The sequence below is a fragment of the Carassius carassius genome, chromosome 32, assembly GCF_963082965.1.
Source record: "Carassius carassius chromosome 32, fCarCar2.1, whole genome shotgun sequence".
Classification (NCBI taxonomy): domain Eukaryota; kingdom Metazoa; phylum Chordata; class Actinopteri; order Cypriniformes; family Cyprinidae; genus Carassius; species Carassius carassius.
In genome coordinates, this window is record NC_081786.1 from 22,025,201 (window position 1) to 22,041,627 (window position 16,427).

At 38.3% G+C, this 16,427-nt stretch overlaps 1 protein-coding gene, 1 long non-coding RNA gene and 1 pseudogene across 2 annotated transcripts in view; all 3 read right to left on the reverse strand.

Moving 5' to 3' along the window:
* Positions 1–16,427, reverse strand: part of LOC132112992 (uncharacterized) — a 190,407-nt gene that overhangs the window by 115,292 nt on the left and 58,688 nt on the right. The gene's annotated exons all lie outside the window — the stretch shown is intronic.
* On the reverse strand, positions 2,777–6,302 carry LOC132112989 (N-alpha-acetyltransferase 30-like). The gene is made up of 4 exons (XM_059520767.1): positions 5,346–6,302; positions 3,796–3,919; positions 3,477–3,532; positions 2,777–3,097 (listed from the first exon to the last, which is right to left on the reverse strand). Exons 1-4 carry the CDS (start codon positions 6,096–6,098, stop codon positions 2,960–2,962), a joined length of 1,071 nt encoding a protein of 356 aa, XP_059376750.1. The 5' UTR covers positions 6,099–6,302; the 3' UTR covers positions 2,777–2,959.
* LOC132113334 (AP-5 complex subunit mu-1-like) lies at positions 8,548–12,127 on the reverse strand (annotated as a pseudogene).

The window sequence follows — 16,427 nt, forward strand, 5'->3', positions numbered from 1 at the left end:
TATATCTGAGTACAGCTAATGTCAAACTTTGCCACTTTGCTGCGATAAACTTTTTTTTTTTTTTTTACTGGAGTAAGCATCGTTTAAAGGTCAAGTTTGTAATCACTGCACTACTAGCAGCATCAAAAGTAATTAAAAAAATGATGTTGCAAACAAGTTCCAAACAATTCCCCGGCCACTATTGTACAGCCAAACATGTGGCTCTGCTTGACTGCCGGATACAGTACACACACAACCTTAAATCACACAATTAAAATCAAATGGAAACCATTACAAATTCAAAATCCCCAATTTCTCCTTTCAGAAAGAACAAGCTACAACATTTGCTTAAAAATCAAATAATTTATTTATAATTTTTAAACCAGGTCTGTTGTCCACTTGAAAACAAAGTAACTTTTGCAAGACATTTTGTCAAGGGTCAAAATGGGAGAAAGAAGGGTGGAGAAAATTTTAATCAACATGCAAACAGTCGCTCTTTCCCCAACAAAATGGATCCATGTTTGTGGAGCCAGAAGCCAGTCAGATTAGTGTCAACATCATCTAAATATGAGATCTTACCCAGCTAGAACCTGCCAGCTGTTCGGTCTAAAGCTGTTAAATGGCCATTACATTAAATGGACAGCTTACAGTAATATAATCCATAAAGGTCAGATATTGGCAGTGCAAAAAAAAAATCATCGTGCCAACCTCAATTTTAAACAATAAGTATTCATCCAAGCATTAAATGGTGAGGATCGACAGACAGAAATGCATTTCTGTCGGTCAAGGTTGGCACCTTGTGAAAGGTTTTGAATTTTATTAACAGGTTAGTTCACCAAAAAAAGAAAACTGCCATAATTTACTCACCCCAATGCAGTTCTGAACCTGTATGATAAGCAGAACATTAATTAAAAAACATATTTTGAAGGACGATAACTGCTTTTGTCCATACAATAAAAGTCAGTGGGATCCAATGTTGTTTTGAACCCAAGCGACTCTTAACTCTATGGACAAAAAAACCTGATTCATAAAAAAATATTTTACAGAAATCAAAAATGCACAGGTTTGGAACAATATGAGGGCGAGTAAATGATAGGAATCTAAACTATCCCTTGATTTCAGACTAAATTTACATCTGCAATCTAAAGACTGTCTTAGATGGTCTGTTTAGATGAAAACTACTCGAAGGCTCTCAAATTTCCATTTTAACATCGACTGTCCACAAATCAAAAGGAATAAAGTCCTTACAAAGACAGATTGGCTGTTGATAACCACTGGGACCTTGAAAGCAGCCCCTGACAAGTTGAAAGGAGAATTGAACACAAACCAAACACCTGAGCCTTACTGACAGACAGCACACGGTCTGATTACTGGGACATTACATTTCTGGCAGATGTACTACCATTTGGGCCTAAAAAACCAAACTAAAAAAAAAATGATGCAGAAATTCCACTTCTCATAAATCCATCAGCAAATATAGTTCTTAAGCGCAAATTTATAAAGCAACCCATCAATATTCTCAACAACTGAGAGCAGCAGCTCTATGGGGAACTTTTCCAATGACAATCAAAAACGACAAATCAAACTTCCATATGTACATTTAGCAAAGCAAAAAACTTGTTTCCCACTCCAAACTTGAAAAGACAAAAATGTTTTCTTCCAAGAACAACTCATGAGCCAGCAGCAAAGCAAAATGGGGGTCTATTGGCAATGACATAGAAACACTTACATACAAACGTGGTACACACAAACCCATAAAATCGCTAACCTCCGGAAACCTCCTCTGTTTAATTTTAAAACACTATAAACAATGTAATCTTGCATATAAATCAATCTGTTTCATGACTTTAAAGCAACTATTTGCATGAGTCCATTCATCAAACTGAGCTGGTGAGATCTGTATTCTGCTCCTACTGGTCCACTAACGCAGTGGCAGACAAGGGATTTACACCCCCTCTAATCAGTGCAAAAATGAGAAGTGCGTCCGTTTGAGGTTCATTTGTCTAGGTCAGCACATCTGAATATCCAAACATTGTCTCAGGCATCGAAAGGGAGAATCTATGATGATGACTCTGCGGGGAAAAAAACAGGGAATACTCTTCTTTTAGGCCCATTTAGTAACTAATTTAGTTGTACAAAACACTAATGAAGAAGCATTGAGATTTCTGTCAGAATCATGAGTCACATAAACCAATATGGTATAATGTGAGCTAACAAGACCAACTTAAAAGAGCAGAGGTGCCATCTGCACTGCTTCGCAGCATTCAGGTTAAAGTGTTTCTGAATCGGTTTATGTTAGTTTGTTAAAGATCATACTTTCTAAAGTGGACAAAGCTCTAATCAGTGTTTTCCAAAACATAAAATTAAACCTAAAATAAACCACAGACCCCCGTATGCAAAAAAAAAGCAGCAGGCTACAAAACTATTGCAACCTGCAATGCTCCCATGCATCCTCTTTAAAAATAAAAAAAAAATGGTAAAAGAAAAATTTTAGTAGTTGAGTCGGTTTAAACACATTTCCATCCTTCGGTTCGTGATTGTTCATAAAAAAATAAAATAAAATAAAAAAACTGAGGTGTGGCGTATTGTTTACTTTCGGCATGATTCATTTAGCCGATGCCGTCACCATGTTCGGCCCAGTTCATCTCCACAGCCTGACACACATACACGGAGGTCTTACGTCACGCTATTGACACCTGAGCATAGAGGCCACCACGTTTCCTTTTCGTGTCAGTGTCACATTAGTACCCAACTTTTTGTTTTTCTTTTTTGCAATAACCTCCCTTGCTGTCGCACAAAAAGTTCTTAAAACACTTTATTATGATTGGTTGAATTTTCCCTCAGTTTGCCCTTTGTGGCTCAGCAGAGGTCGAGTGTCTTTCTATTGATGGGAGGTCAGGTGATCTGAGCCAGAGGACTGTGGCGGAGGAAGAGGAGGCCAGAGGGATGGAGAAAGAGTTGAGGGACCCCGTAGTTTGATTTAGCGAAGCCAGAGTTTGAGCCGAAGTGCGTCCACTCCGTTTAAATAATATCTAAACAGCCGCTTGTCCCTGACAAAGCCCAGGTTCTCATAGAGTTTCAGGGCTGATTTGTTGGTGATTTCCGTCTCTAGCACCACCTACGGATGAGAACAAAGCATGTAGACATAATGGGCATAGTAAAGTTTTTGAAATACACGCTTACAAAACCTAGATGAGGGAAGAAAGATGTTGTGGCATATTTGGAATGACACACTACCACATACTCTCAGTTGATACATAGCATGTGTATTTTCTTTACACTATATATAAATATATATATATATATTTTTTTTTTTTGCTTTTAAAATGTCATTCATTCCAGTGATGACAAAGCTGAATTTTCAGCATCATTACTCCAGTCTTCAGTGTCACATAATTCATGAAAAAGCCATGCTTTAAGTCTACCGTGTAGTATGATGTAGTAGTTTCCTTCCAAACACACCCATAGTGTGAAATCTCTTAAGATGAATCTCTTACCTCATCACAGTCCCCTTCCACCATAGCATAAATGGCCTTTTTGACAAGGTTGGTGCCTAACAGAGAATAGGCACAATAATTCATAACACATTCCAAGTATAATAAATACCTGTTGAACATGGTAAATAATACAATATGTAAATGAAAATATATATGATTAGACATTCTCGACAGAGAATGGCAAACCCTTGATTCATAGCCGTTCACAGACACTAAATGTATCCATGAGCTGACACTGAAGCAGATGTGTGTCCAATAAAAAGATCTGTTTCTGTTGCCATTCTGAGATGAGGGGCTACAACGCTAGCACGGCTCTTACCGATGCCTTTCCTGCGAAATTTGGAGTCCACAGCGAGCATGGCGATGTATCCGCGACGGAACATCTTCTTATGCATGTCTAGCTTACACACAATGGCACCGACACAGTCCTTCTCCACCATCGCCTGTGACACATCACAGAAAGACACTGCAATTACTCTTGTGGGCTGTGAACTTGGAGCAAAACAGTGACAAATATCTCTATTATTAGCCTCAATCTGTGATAATTACACAACCCTGACCTTGTTGTGTTCTTAAAGATATAAATACTCTTTTACACCCCTGAATGTGTCACAGTTCAGGCATAGTCACTACAGTGGTACATTTTTTAAAGAAGGCCATAGTAACCACAGGTAAAACCATGATATGGCCTGCTCCTCATTTGCATGGTTATTTATGCAACTGTGGTTTCTCTGAAACAAACTATGGTTTTTGTTAAACTACAATGACTTCCGTCAATGTATTTAAAAAAATACTCTCACAAAAATATGAAATGCAGAAATACTATAGTACTGAATGTTTAACCTACCACAGTATTGGTCCAAAATGCATGGTACACTTAAAACAACAACACAGGAGTACCATGACACTTGTTGGTAGTCATCTGTTCCCAAAAAGTATACTTCCTCAGCCCCAACAGATTGATATCACACATTTTTGCAAGAGATACAATAAAATAATATGTAGTGTTACTACAGTAGAATCCTAGTAAATATTTGAAAGTTACATTTAACCAGGACTAAATCCGTTATTTTAAATAATATGACATTTGGGGGAAAAAACACATCAAATACAATTAACAAACAGTATAAGGTGTGTTTTGGACACGGTTATTCATGACATGTTTTTGAGCCACCGCAAGCAACAAAATGTATATTTCTACAGTTACCGTGACTTTTTATTACAGATACGGTAACATCATCATGCCATGTTTTGGACACATACCATTGTAATATCATGATGTATATTGGAATATCACTTAAATATGAGATATACCAAGATGTTAATTAATCAGTCAAATGTTACGCATCACTAGACCATGATTTTACATCACTGTACCATGGCCATGTTATCATTTTGATTATAAAAGCGATTATGCTGGAGGCTCTTATATTGATGAAACATAACAGAATGACAGGTTTATGAATGACTTTTGGTGCTTGTCAGTAAGTAAATCTATACTTTATCAAAACAGTTTGTTTAGTATGAACCATAATTTACAGTAAAACGGTACATTTTCAGAAGTGGTTAATGTGCTTAAATACTAGAAGGAGTAAAGGCAGGCCATCATTAAAATCATTTTGAAATCTTTTCTGGCTACACTTACTATAGTAACATGGTTATTTTAGTCAAGGTAACATGGCATGTGTCCAAAAAAAAAAAAAAGAAAAACAATGCTAATACCATCCTATTCTCGGCTGCACAGCTTATACAATATCCTCAATCAGCAATATCTTATACATCGTTTACACAGGGATGTTAGCTGTTTTGTTATATCAGAGATGATACTGAAGGCTTTGATCAAGAAGAACCGAATGACAGGATACATACCAGAAAGCAGAGCTGAGGCCAGTTGTGAATAAAGTACCTATAGGTGTATATGGAGTAGGGCTCAGATAAGTCTTTAGTTATGAGTCGGATGATATCAGGCATCTGGAGCTCAGACTCGTATCTCACGTATCGGATGGAGTCGTCGTGCTCCTCCAGCGTCAGCCTGGACATCCCCGCCGCCGGAGCGCTGTCAGCGGCCGCCTGCTCTACTCGAGCGCGCTGCGGGCCTGGGCCTGACTCAGCCCCGTACATCAGCGCTGCCGTAGCCGCCGAACCAGTCCCGCTACTTACATCGTTCTCCAGTCGACACGAGCTGCTCTCCGTTATCGCCATGCTATCAGTGCAGTTTATCCCGTTGTTCGGTGGCGACTGGCTCTGTGATATATCACTGCATCGTTTATTTCTCGTGAAATTGTTGTTGTCCGTGTGATCACTCGGTGTCTCGCCGCCGAAGAGATCGGAAGCAGCGTTTTGATTGTCGGACGGCCGGTGTTGCTGGACGTGGTTCTGGAGGTGAGTGTGGTGGCACTGGACCCCGTTCAGCTGGGCTGTGTGGAACTGGGCGGCTGATGCATTAGGATGCACGTTGTTCTGGTTGGATTTGACTATCGCCTTGTGGTCGCTGGCGTGCTGGTGTCCCGGGCGGGGGCTGATGATGTCCCGTCCGTCATCGGTGCACCCGTCCACGGGCAGTGCTGAGATCTCGCTCGGGGATGAAGGCAGTGCATTAGGCCCAGGCGGCACTTCAGCCATTCCACAGCATACAGTTACTATGATGACAGAAAAACGGAGTCGGAATCAGCCTCTCACAGCGAACGACGGCAAACACAGACGTGCGTCCGGCTGCTGGTACCCGATAAATGTAAAAATAACGTAAAGTTCGTGGACTATCTCGTGTCTGTCCCTGCCATTACTCAATTCACTCCACACTGGCCTATTATCTGCCGTAAAGCAGCGCGGATGATTTACGACACTATGGTCGGCGCGTTGCACTAAAGGATGCTGGGAAAATGAGTTTTTTTAAGATGATACGAATCGGTTAGACTTCCTGGATCACTTTTAACACAAATTAAAGGCGCATTATTTATTTATTTGTTTGTATATTTATTCTTTTATTTATTTGTTTGTTTGTTCTTTTAGGCCTACATTTACATAAAAAAAGAAAGTTTGGACGTATTAAATCTTTTTCTAAAAAGAGCCACTAGATGGACCCATACATCAAATTATGCGGGACTTTGCCCCAGGGCACATCGTGGGTGTTCATTAATGTAGATTGTGCTCTCTTTAAAATTACTTTATATACTACAGAAAAATTGTCTTTATGAAATAATACTCTTTAATAACTAGCATGTTGAAGTAGTAGTGTCGTCTGTTCAATAGAACAATTCAGTAGATAAAGTTGGGTAAAATTAACTTTGAATAAAAATTGTAAACATTTAGACTACCCGTTTTATTTTTTTTAATTACCCTGTTCAAAAATCCTCAAGAAGAAGAAGAAACAGATTTTAATGGCAGCCAATGTTTTCAGATTTGAGATATTATTATATTTTACCATGTCCTTTTTTACAATGTTTGAGAATTTTTTTTTTTTTAGTAAACTATGTTGTAAGTTTGTATGTGTTCATGTAGTTTGTTTATTTGTGTGTTTCTTTATTTAACTAATCAAATTAAACCATAAATCAGTGTGTAACTCTAAGTTTTTTATATTTTGGTCTTAATTTAGTTTTAATTAACCCTAATTCCAACATGACAAAAAATCTTTTAGATCCCAATGTTCTCAATCTCTCAGCTATATATTTAAATCAAAATTTGTAATTTAATTATTACAATTAAAAAATACAGGTGCATCTCAATAAATTAGAATGTCGTGGAAACGTTCATTTATTTCAGTAATTCAACTCAAATTGTGAAACTTAATTGTGAAAATTAAATTATAGTGATTTCTTCAACTGTGTTGGAAGACATTTTTTTTTTCAATACAATAAAGATAATATCCAATAGGACACAAGATTGAAATAATAAGAAAAAAAGATGATTGATTATTTTATGATTCCTAATTATTGTAGAAATTCCAATAAGTCCAACAATCCTGAACACATTGTGTTATAATTACTGTATGCTGGGAATGGCCCAACTGACTCCAGGTTAGGAGCCAGTCAGACTAAAGCTCTTTGAATACAGACGCACAGAGCAAATGAAGAGGACCTTATTGGAGACTTGCTTCAGCCGTAATATTGATCACACTCAGTGTTCAAAGGAGGAAATCCTTGTGAGAATGCAGCCCTGGCTTGTTCTTACAGAGACCCAGCAAAGCAATCATTAGACGTGGCAGACGATTCTTCTCTCAGACAATGGTTTGCTTCAGTGGAGAGCTCTTACGTGGCTCCAGCCGAACCATCATCATCATCTTGCTCCATGGGAATTCACAGCCATAACTGACAGCCAAATGCAACTCAGCGGCTATTTATACTTATGAATGGCTTTCTGTCCAATGTATAAGGTGACACACAATTTATGCACCTGGTTAGGTTTATAACATTTAACTAGGCAGATACATCCGACAACATCATAGACTGCATAATTGATTTCCTATTCTAACAATAAAAGACCAGAAGCAAAGGGTCCTTTAGTTGCAAGTTGGATGACTGGTATTTTCAAGTCTCCATTAACTGTTTTTGTTGGCCAGGAGAGAGACCGAGACAAGCTTAAGTGGGACCTCTATGGGTCACTTTGGAAACTAATTAAGAACCTCTTTGGATACCAGTCTGGTATTTCTCCTCAACAATTGCCTTCTCTCCCATCAGAATACACTCTTTTCAGCCTCACCAAACAAGCTCAGGGCCAAAGTCCTCTTGTGAGTGAGCTCAAGGAGCCTCTATATAAACCAGCTGAACAGCTAATAGAGAAAACCAAAGCCTGAACCCCAGTAAACACTCGGGGCCCATTCTGAAGCAAAATGAAAGAACTGTTAATTGAATTTTAATTCTTCATTACTTCTTATTAGTGAAAATGAAAGAACATTGGTGCAGATAAAAATTTTTCTTATGTTGTATAAAAGCTAGTTAATCGCTATATATATATATATATTTATGACTGGAAAATAATAATATTATATAATAAATGTCTGTCAGGTTCTCTGGCCAGTCATTCATTATATATCAGCCCATTTTCAGCTAAATAAAGGAGTCGTTTGCATTCAAGAAACATTCTGAGACACTGATGATTTCATATTTTGACAGAATAAATACATTGATATGTTTAAGTCAGACTGTAAATGTAAGTCAACAGCAGCATTTTCATATGTGCCTGATCCTTGTTTAATATCTACAATGATTTATGAAGGTTTTATGTGCATTAATGAGATGCCGTCACAGAACCATGAGTCCAGAGGACACCGGGGCGTCACCTGTGAAGTTCCAGATGTAATATTCTGAAGAGACAAGCTCTCGTGCTAGAGGGAAAAAGGTATATAGGTAAATTTTCATAGGTGTTATACTCAACTTTTTTTTTTCATGTCAATGAGCCTTCGTGTACTTATTTCAACATGCAATCTTTAGTGTTATTTTAGATTTTTATATATACTATTAAAGTATTTAATATTTTGTATTAGATTTTATATATATTTTAGTGCTGTCAAACGATTAATCGCGAATTAATCACATACTATATGAGTGTGTTTAAGAAAATTTTTGTTTATATATTAAATATATTTATATATAATATAAAATATAAATGTAAATATTTTCAAAATATATGCATATGTGTGTCTATTTCTATATACATAATAAATAAACAGAGTACACATACATAATGTGTATAATGTAAACAAAACCTTTTATTTTGGATGCGATTAATCGTTATTAATCTTTTAACAGCATTAATATATTTCTATTTTGCATTTCTATTTTTTTATTTCAGTTTTAGTTTTACTCATTTTAGTTCTTCAATGTAAGCTTAGTTTATTTCCGTTTTCATCTAATATTTTATTTTATTTTTATGTTTTGGTTACTCACTTGTGACTCACTTGTGACAATGCGCGGCTTGGCAGATGAGTAAACCTGCACCGAGTGTTGGTCCACACAGCAACCAGACAGAGTCAAATCTGGCACACGGAAATACAGCTAGAAAGAATACAGTGACAGATGTCTTAATGTCTTTTTATATAAACAACAAATCAGTTGATGCTGAATTCCCCCTCACTTTTATATATGCAGTGAGTCCTGTGCACAGGTCCAGCAACAGTTCCTGAAAAATGAACAGTCCCTTCCAGTGCTGCTTCACGGGACTTTGGAAACCTCTGACCTGAGGTCACATTGGGCAGAACACCTTCAACCTCACACTGAAAAGCATGAAGTCATAAATGTGATACAGGTTTATAACACTAATCAAACTATACGTTCAGTGGGGAGTAACTTTGCACATGGCCATGCCGTACACATCCCAGATGTCTTGTTGACTGCTCTTGCCGTACTGCATGGACCTCACCTTCTCGGTAAGGGCCACACTTACTACCACCCTGCCTCGATGGACCCCTGCCTTCCATGCTGGCTGCTTTTGAGCCCCCCCAGGGCTTGGAGCCACAGCAGCAGGCACTGATCCAGCAGGAGGAGGGGTGTCCAGTGGCCTCCCCAAAGGTCAAACCTGCAGCAGCACAGAGGGAAGAGCAGCCAAACGGGAGGCCAACACATCAGACTCTGGTTTAGCTCCAGGGCCACAAAGGAAATCCTGCAGGCCTGACAAAAGAGCTAAGCCCTGAGAGACTGAGGCCAGGCTGGGGAGAGGTGGCCGAGGTTTGGGAGGTGCTTCCACTAGAGGAAGGCAGGCTAGGATTAATGCTCCCTGGGTGACCGTGAGCAAGGGCCAGAGGGTTCTCCCACCCTGGACATCCAGACGGAGCTCCACAGCGGGTGAGCAGTGCGGACGGGCGCAGTCGTCCCGTGCTTCTATGTAAGGTTTGTCTGCATCCACCAGGCCCAACTCTGTAAGCTTGGGTATGACGCGGTCCTCTGGAATGGCCACATACTGAGTTCCAGCCAAGGATTTGGCACGGAGCTCAACTGTTGGGAATCGCCTGAATTAAATAAACATAACAAAAAAATAATAAATTTACTATGCTGGGAAAAGCATTCCAATCAAACGCTGTGCATTTTGCATTTTTCATTTTCATGGAAAACCCTGACTACTTACTATGTACTGTATCACACAAGGTAATGTGTTTAACTTGACTTTCAGTGGGCTCCGCCCACAGTGTAATAATAGGTCTGTCCCAATACCCACACCTGCAGTTTGGGCTGTGTGTGTGCATGTGACAGGAAGAAGCGTGCAAAACTGTCTCAGGAAAAATGGCAAGCACAGTGCCCTTCACAGATAAATCCATCACTAATACCACTTTAACCAATATTATATCAGTGCAAATATCACTGCTGAAGGGTCATTTGTATGCCAATACTTGTATGCCAGTAATCACACCAATAACAATAACTATAATGTCAACAGAGTAAAATATAACTGCAATATTTTTATCAGCAATGTTCGGACAGTAGTACTTACATACTAGTAAACTGTAATAAATTGTACTTTTTAAACAGTACGCATAATGCAGCTATGGCTGAATTCATAATAGTGTCTTATTTTAACTATTTCTATCATATGATTTGGCAGTTGTATACTCCACAATTTGGCAAATGTAGTATATCATCCAAGTATTCCATGCTGAAAATTGTTTGCATGCTGTAATAGGTACAACTACTAAATATGACCCTGGACCACAAAACCAGTTGCAAGTAGCAAGGGTATATTTGTAGCAGTAGCCAAAAAACACATTGTATAGGTCAAATTTATTGATGTTTCTTGTATGCCAAAAATAATTAGGATATGAAGTAAAGATCATGGTCCATGAAGATATTTTGTACATTTTCTACCATGAATATATCAAAACTTAATTCTTGATTAGTAATATGCATTGCTAAGAACTTCATTTGGTCAACCTCAAAAGGGACTTTCTCAATATTAAAAATTATTATTATTATTTAAAAAAAAAAATTTGCACCCTCAGATTGCAGATTTTCAAATAGTTGTATCTCGGACAAATATTGTTGACAAACCATATATCAATGGAAAGCTTATCTATTAATCTTTCTAAAATCAAATTCAAAAAATTAACCCTTATGACTGGTTTTGTGATCCAGGGTCACATATACAGTACAGATGCATAAAATTGAATAACAGTATGCTATTCTAAAAGGCTACTTTAAATACAGTATGCCGTACATAATTAACAGTATGCAATAGGCTGAAATGCCCTTACCTGGAAAACCGCACTTTTCCAGATTCACCCTTCTCCTCAATGCTCGTACACTCATGCTGCTGTTTCTGTCCCTCTGGATGAGCGGGACTACTCTAACATGCCAAACATCTGTTAGTGAAGTATGAAATTGTTAGTTCACTAGGTAAGACGATTTTTTTTTTCACAGGTCGATAGTGTGTGACCGATATAAACTTAAGATCTTAACATAACATGTTTAAAAATTAAAGCCAAATAAAGGAACTCGCCTCTGTCATGTTATTCCCACTCGACAGCTTGTTCTTCCCGTATGCCGACGGTCACGTGACATTTTGGGGCGTGGTTCGGTCTCTGCAACGGAGCTGACGTAGAATCAGCCGTTAAAAACTGCGCTGTTTTGAACTACATTGTAATAGAACATCAAAACTGATCTCAGACCTGCTCTTAAACGCATAGCCCTCTTACCCTCACCCCGTGGTGGCGAGGATGGCGGCGACATCAGCAGGACGTGATCGAGGAAATAGTAATCGAATGAAAGCGGGAAATTCAAAAAACATTGGAAATACTGTTTTGGGAGCGGTTGAGCACGACTGCTTCGTGAATGGATCAGACGTAGGTAGGTGGGCGGAAATGGATTACAGTGAAGAGAAAGAAGGAAATGAGGGAATATTGAAGGGAGAGGTTTCAAAAAAGAGAGTCAGTCAGGTAAAAGGGAATAAAAGAATAAGGAATGAAAATGATGAGAATTCGGAAAGTGAGGAAGAAGAACATGAGCGAAATGAGAAGGAAATACATGAGAATTTTATAGTCATAATAAGATTCAATGAAAAAGATCAAGAAAACATGAAGATAATCAACCCGTTTGTATTAACAAAACATCTGGCAAGTAAGATAGGGGAGATCTTATATGCTAAGGTCCTAAATGATGGAAATTTGTTGGTCAATTGTGCAAATGAAGATCAGTTTGAGAAAGCAATCAAAGTAAAAGAGATTGGAAAACTGAAAGTGATAAACACACGGAGGGTGGGAGAACAAAATGGTGGAAGATGCAAAGGAGTGATCACAGGGGTACCAATGAATGTAGGAATGGAAGAACTTAAGAGACATCTTAAAGGGGGGGAAATAGTGATTGCACAAAGATTAAAAACTACAAGAGAAGGAGTGAAAAAGGATAGTGAAACGGTATTGATTGAATTTGAGGGGGGAAATATGCCAAAAAAGGTATACCTAGGTTATATGAGCTACCCAGTGAGAATGTATGTACCAAAACCATTGAGGTGTTTTAACTGTCAGAGGTTTGGACACATAGCCAATAACTGTAAAGAGAAGAAGAGATGTGCTAGATGTGGGGGCGAGCATGACTACGGAAAGTGTGGAGCAGGAGTGCAACCAAAATGTTGTAATTGTGGAGGAAGCCATAATGTGGCTTATAGAGGATGTGAGGTGATGAGACAGGAAAATAAAATCCAGAAAATAAGAGTTGAAAGAAGGATTACTTATGCAGAAGCAGCAAGAGTGTCAAGAGTACACAATAATATCACTATAGAACAAGCAGAGTTGGGGGTGGAAGAACAACAACAAAGAACAAGTGACAAGATTTATGTGGATAAAAAGGACTTGGTGACGTTTATTGCAGGAGTGATAAACAGTACAGCTGAAGTTAAATCAAAAAATGATAAAATACAGCTGGTTGTCAAAGCAGCAGTAAATCATTTAGGACTAGTGGGACTGACGTGGGAAGAAGTGAGGGAGAACCTCACCAATCAGTCAAGCCAGGAAGCACCATGTATTGGTTAATATTAATGGTTATCATCTTACAATGGAATGCAAGAAGTTTACTGGCCAATGGTCAGGAATTCAAACATTTCATTAAAGACAGGAAAATAAATCCAGATGTAGTGTGTATCCAGGAAACTTGGTTAAAGCCAAATTTAGAGTTTGTGATTCATGGATTTATAGGGATAAGAAATGACAGAGAAAATGGGGGACGGGGAGGAGGAGGATGTGCTACGTTTATTAAACAAGATGTTCCATATAGGGTACTGGAAAAGGGAGAGGATTTAGAATACATTAAGGTAGTAGTGTGGGAAAGAGGGGAGGAAGTGGTTATAATAAACTACTATAATCCTTGCAAAAGGTTGGAAGTAGATAGGTTATTAAGGATACAAGGAAATAATAGAAACAAAGTAATATGGTGTGCAGATTTTAATGCTCACAGTAAAATATGGGGGGGCTCACATACAGATGTAAATGGAAGGGTAATAGAAGATTTGATGGATGATAAGGAATTGGTGTGTATGAATGACGGAAGAGGAACAAGAATAAACATAACAACAGGAAATGAATCGGCATTGGATATTACATTAGTGTCTAATCCCTTGGCTGGAATAAGTAACTGGCATGTTTGGAGCGATACTACAGTGGGCAGCGATCACTACCCAGTATCATGCTCAGTGGGAGAGCGAGTGGAAATAAGACCAGGTGAAGGAATACCAAAATGGGGTTTTAGAAGAGCAGATTGGGTAAAATTCCAGCAATTAAGTGAGGAATCATTATCAAAGATAGACATTTCTGGTAATATAGATGAAACAAACAAACAAATAACATCAGCAATTATTATGGCAGCAGGTGGATCTATTCCAAGGAGTAAACAAAGGAGGAATAAAAAACTGGTACCATGGTGGACAGAAGAGTGTCGTCAAGCTGTTAAAAACAGGAATAGAGCATTTAAACTAGTTAAAAACACCCATAACATGCAGCATTTGATTCTGTATAAAAAGGCACAGGCTAATGTGAGAAGAACAGTGCGTCAAGCTAAAAGGGCAAGTTGGAGGAACTTTTGCAATGAAATAGGAAGAACAACGCCTGTTGGTGAGGTTTGGGGAATGATAAAAAGGATGGGTGGAGTAAGGAGGGAAAGGGAAATTCCAGTTATAATTACTGAGGAAGGTACAGCAATCTCCAATAAGGATAAGGCAGAGGTAATGGCAAAAACATTTGTAAAAATTCACAGTTCAGATAACTTGTCAGAAGTATGCAAAATGAGAAAGGAAAACACAATGAATCAGTATCCTGGTGTGTTAGACTGGAGGGAAAAAACTGATGATACAATTGATGAACCTTTTAGTATGGCAGAGTTGATTAGAGCAATAAATAAAGCTAAACCAACATCTCCAGGAAAAGATCAGATATGCTACGTCATGCTAAAACATCTAGGGAAAGAAGCACTCTTAAAGTTGCTGAACCTTTATAACAGAGTGTGGGAGGAGGGAAGATTACCGAATGCATGGAAAGAAGCAGTAGTTATTCCAATAAGGAAACCAGGCAAGGATCCTTCTAAACCCACAAGTTATAGACCAATAGCATTAACATCAAATGTATGCAAAATTATGGAAAGGATGATAACAGAAAGGTTATCATATATACTAGAAAAAAGTGGAAAACTAGCAAAATATCAAAGTGGTTTTAGGAAAGGGAGGAGTACCATGGATTCGGTTATAAGACTAGAAAATGAAATAAGAAAGGCTCAGGCAAATAAGGAATCAGTCATTACAGTGTTTTTTGATATAGAAAAAGCGTATGACATGATGTGGAAGGAAGGATTGTTGATAAAGTTGCACTTGATGGGTCTAGGTGGAAGAGTTTTTAATTGGATAAAGAATTTTTTGTTTGGAAGAAAAATTGAAGTACGAATAGGGTCAGACATATCAAGTCAGTTCGATGTGGGCAATGGAACACCTCAAGGCAGTGTGATTAGCCCACTACTTTTTATCATCATGATTGATGATGTCTTTACTAAGGTACCAATGGATATAGGGAGGTCACTGTTTGCGGATGATGGGGCGTTGTGGAAAAGGGGAAGGAATATGGAGCATGCAATCAGGAAAGTACAAGGAGCAATTGATGAGGTGGTGGAGTGGGGATATGATTGGGGGTTTAAGTTTTCAATAGAAAAAACTCAAACAGTCTTTTTCACCAAGAAACAAATTAAGGAAGGGATGAAGTTAAATATGTATGGGAAAGAATTAGAAAGGGTTGGAACTTTCAAATTTTTGGGGATTATTTTCGATTCACGGTTAACATGGGTAGATCATATAAAGAAAATAGAAGGAAAATGCAAAAAAGTAATTAATGTAATGAGATGTTTGACAGGTAGGCAATGGGGAGCTAGTTGTTATGCATTAAAAACAGTATATGTGGCATTGATTAGATCTGTGTTGGATTATGGGAGTGTAGCTTATGGGTCAGCAGCCAAATCTCTATTAAAGAAACTAGATGGGATCCAGGCACAGGCATTAAGAGTGTGTAGTGGTGCTTTTAAAACTTCACCAGTACCTGCACTGCAGGTAGAAATGGGAGAAATGCCGTTAGCAATTAGAAGGAGGCAGCTGATGACAAATTATTGGGCTAATTTGCAGGGTCATAATGAGTTCCACCCCACAAAAATAGTGTTGCAGGAGACCTGGGAGAATGCAAGTTACAAAGGAGAGAATTTTAGTAGAATAGGCAACGAGGTAGCAAGAGAATTTGGAGTATTTTATATGAAGATGAGCCCTACTGTAGTATATCCAATGGTGGCTCCGTGGTTACTTGTTTGGCCTGATATTGACTGGTATTTGTTAGAATTAAAAAGGAAGGATGATGGAAAAGATCAGATAGATTTGGTAAATGCATTTAAGTACCTTATAAATAAAGATTATAAAGAATTTGTACATGTGTATACAGATGGTTCTAAGAAACCTGAGACAGGAGTGACAGGATATGGGGTGGCAATACCTGCTAAAGGAATAGGAATTAAT

What these genes read in the sequence shown, in the direction of transcription:
- LOC132112989 (XM_059520767.1), bottom strand. Translation starts at nt 6,098, where the DNA reads ATGGCTGAAGTGCCGCCTGGGCCTAATGCACTGCCTTCATCCCCGAGC. An exon ending in GGCCTCAGCTCTGCTTTCTG is followed by an intron (nt 3,920 to 5,345) that starts GTATGTATCCTG and finishes GATGTGTCACAG; the next exon opens with GCGATGGTGGAGAAGGACTG. An exon ending in ATTTCGCAGGAAAGGCATCG is followed by an intron (nt 3,533 to 3,795) that starts GTAAGAGCCGTG and finishes ATTCTCTGTTAG; the next exon opens with GCACCAACCTTGTCAAAAAG.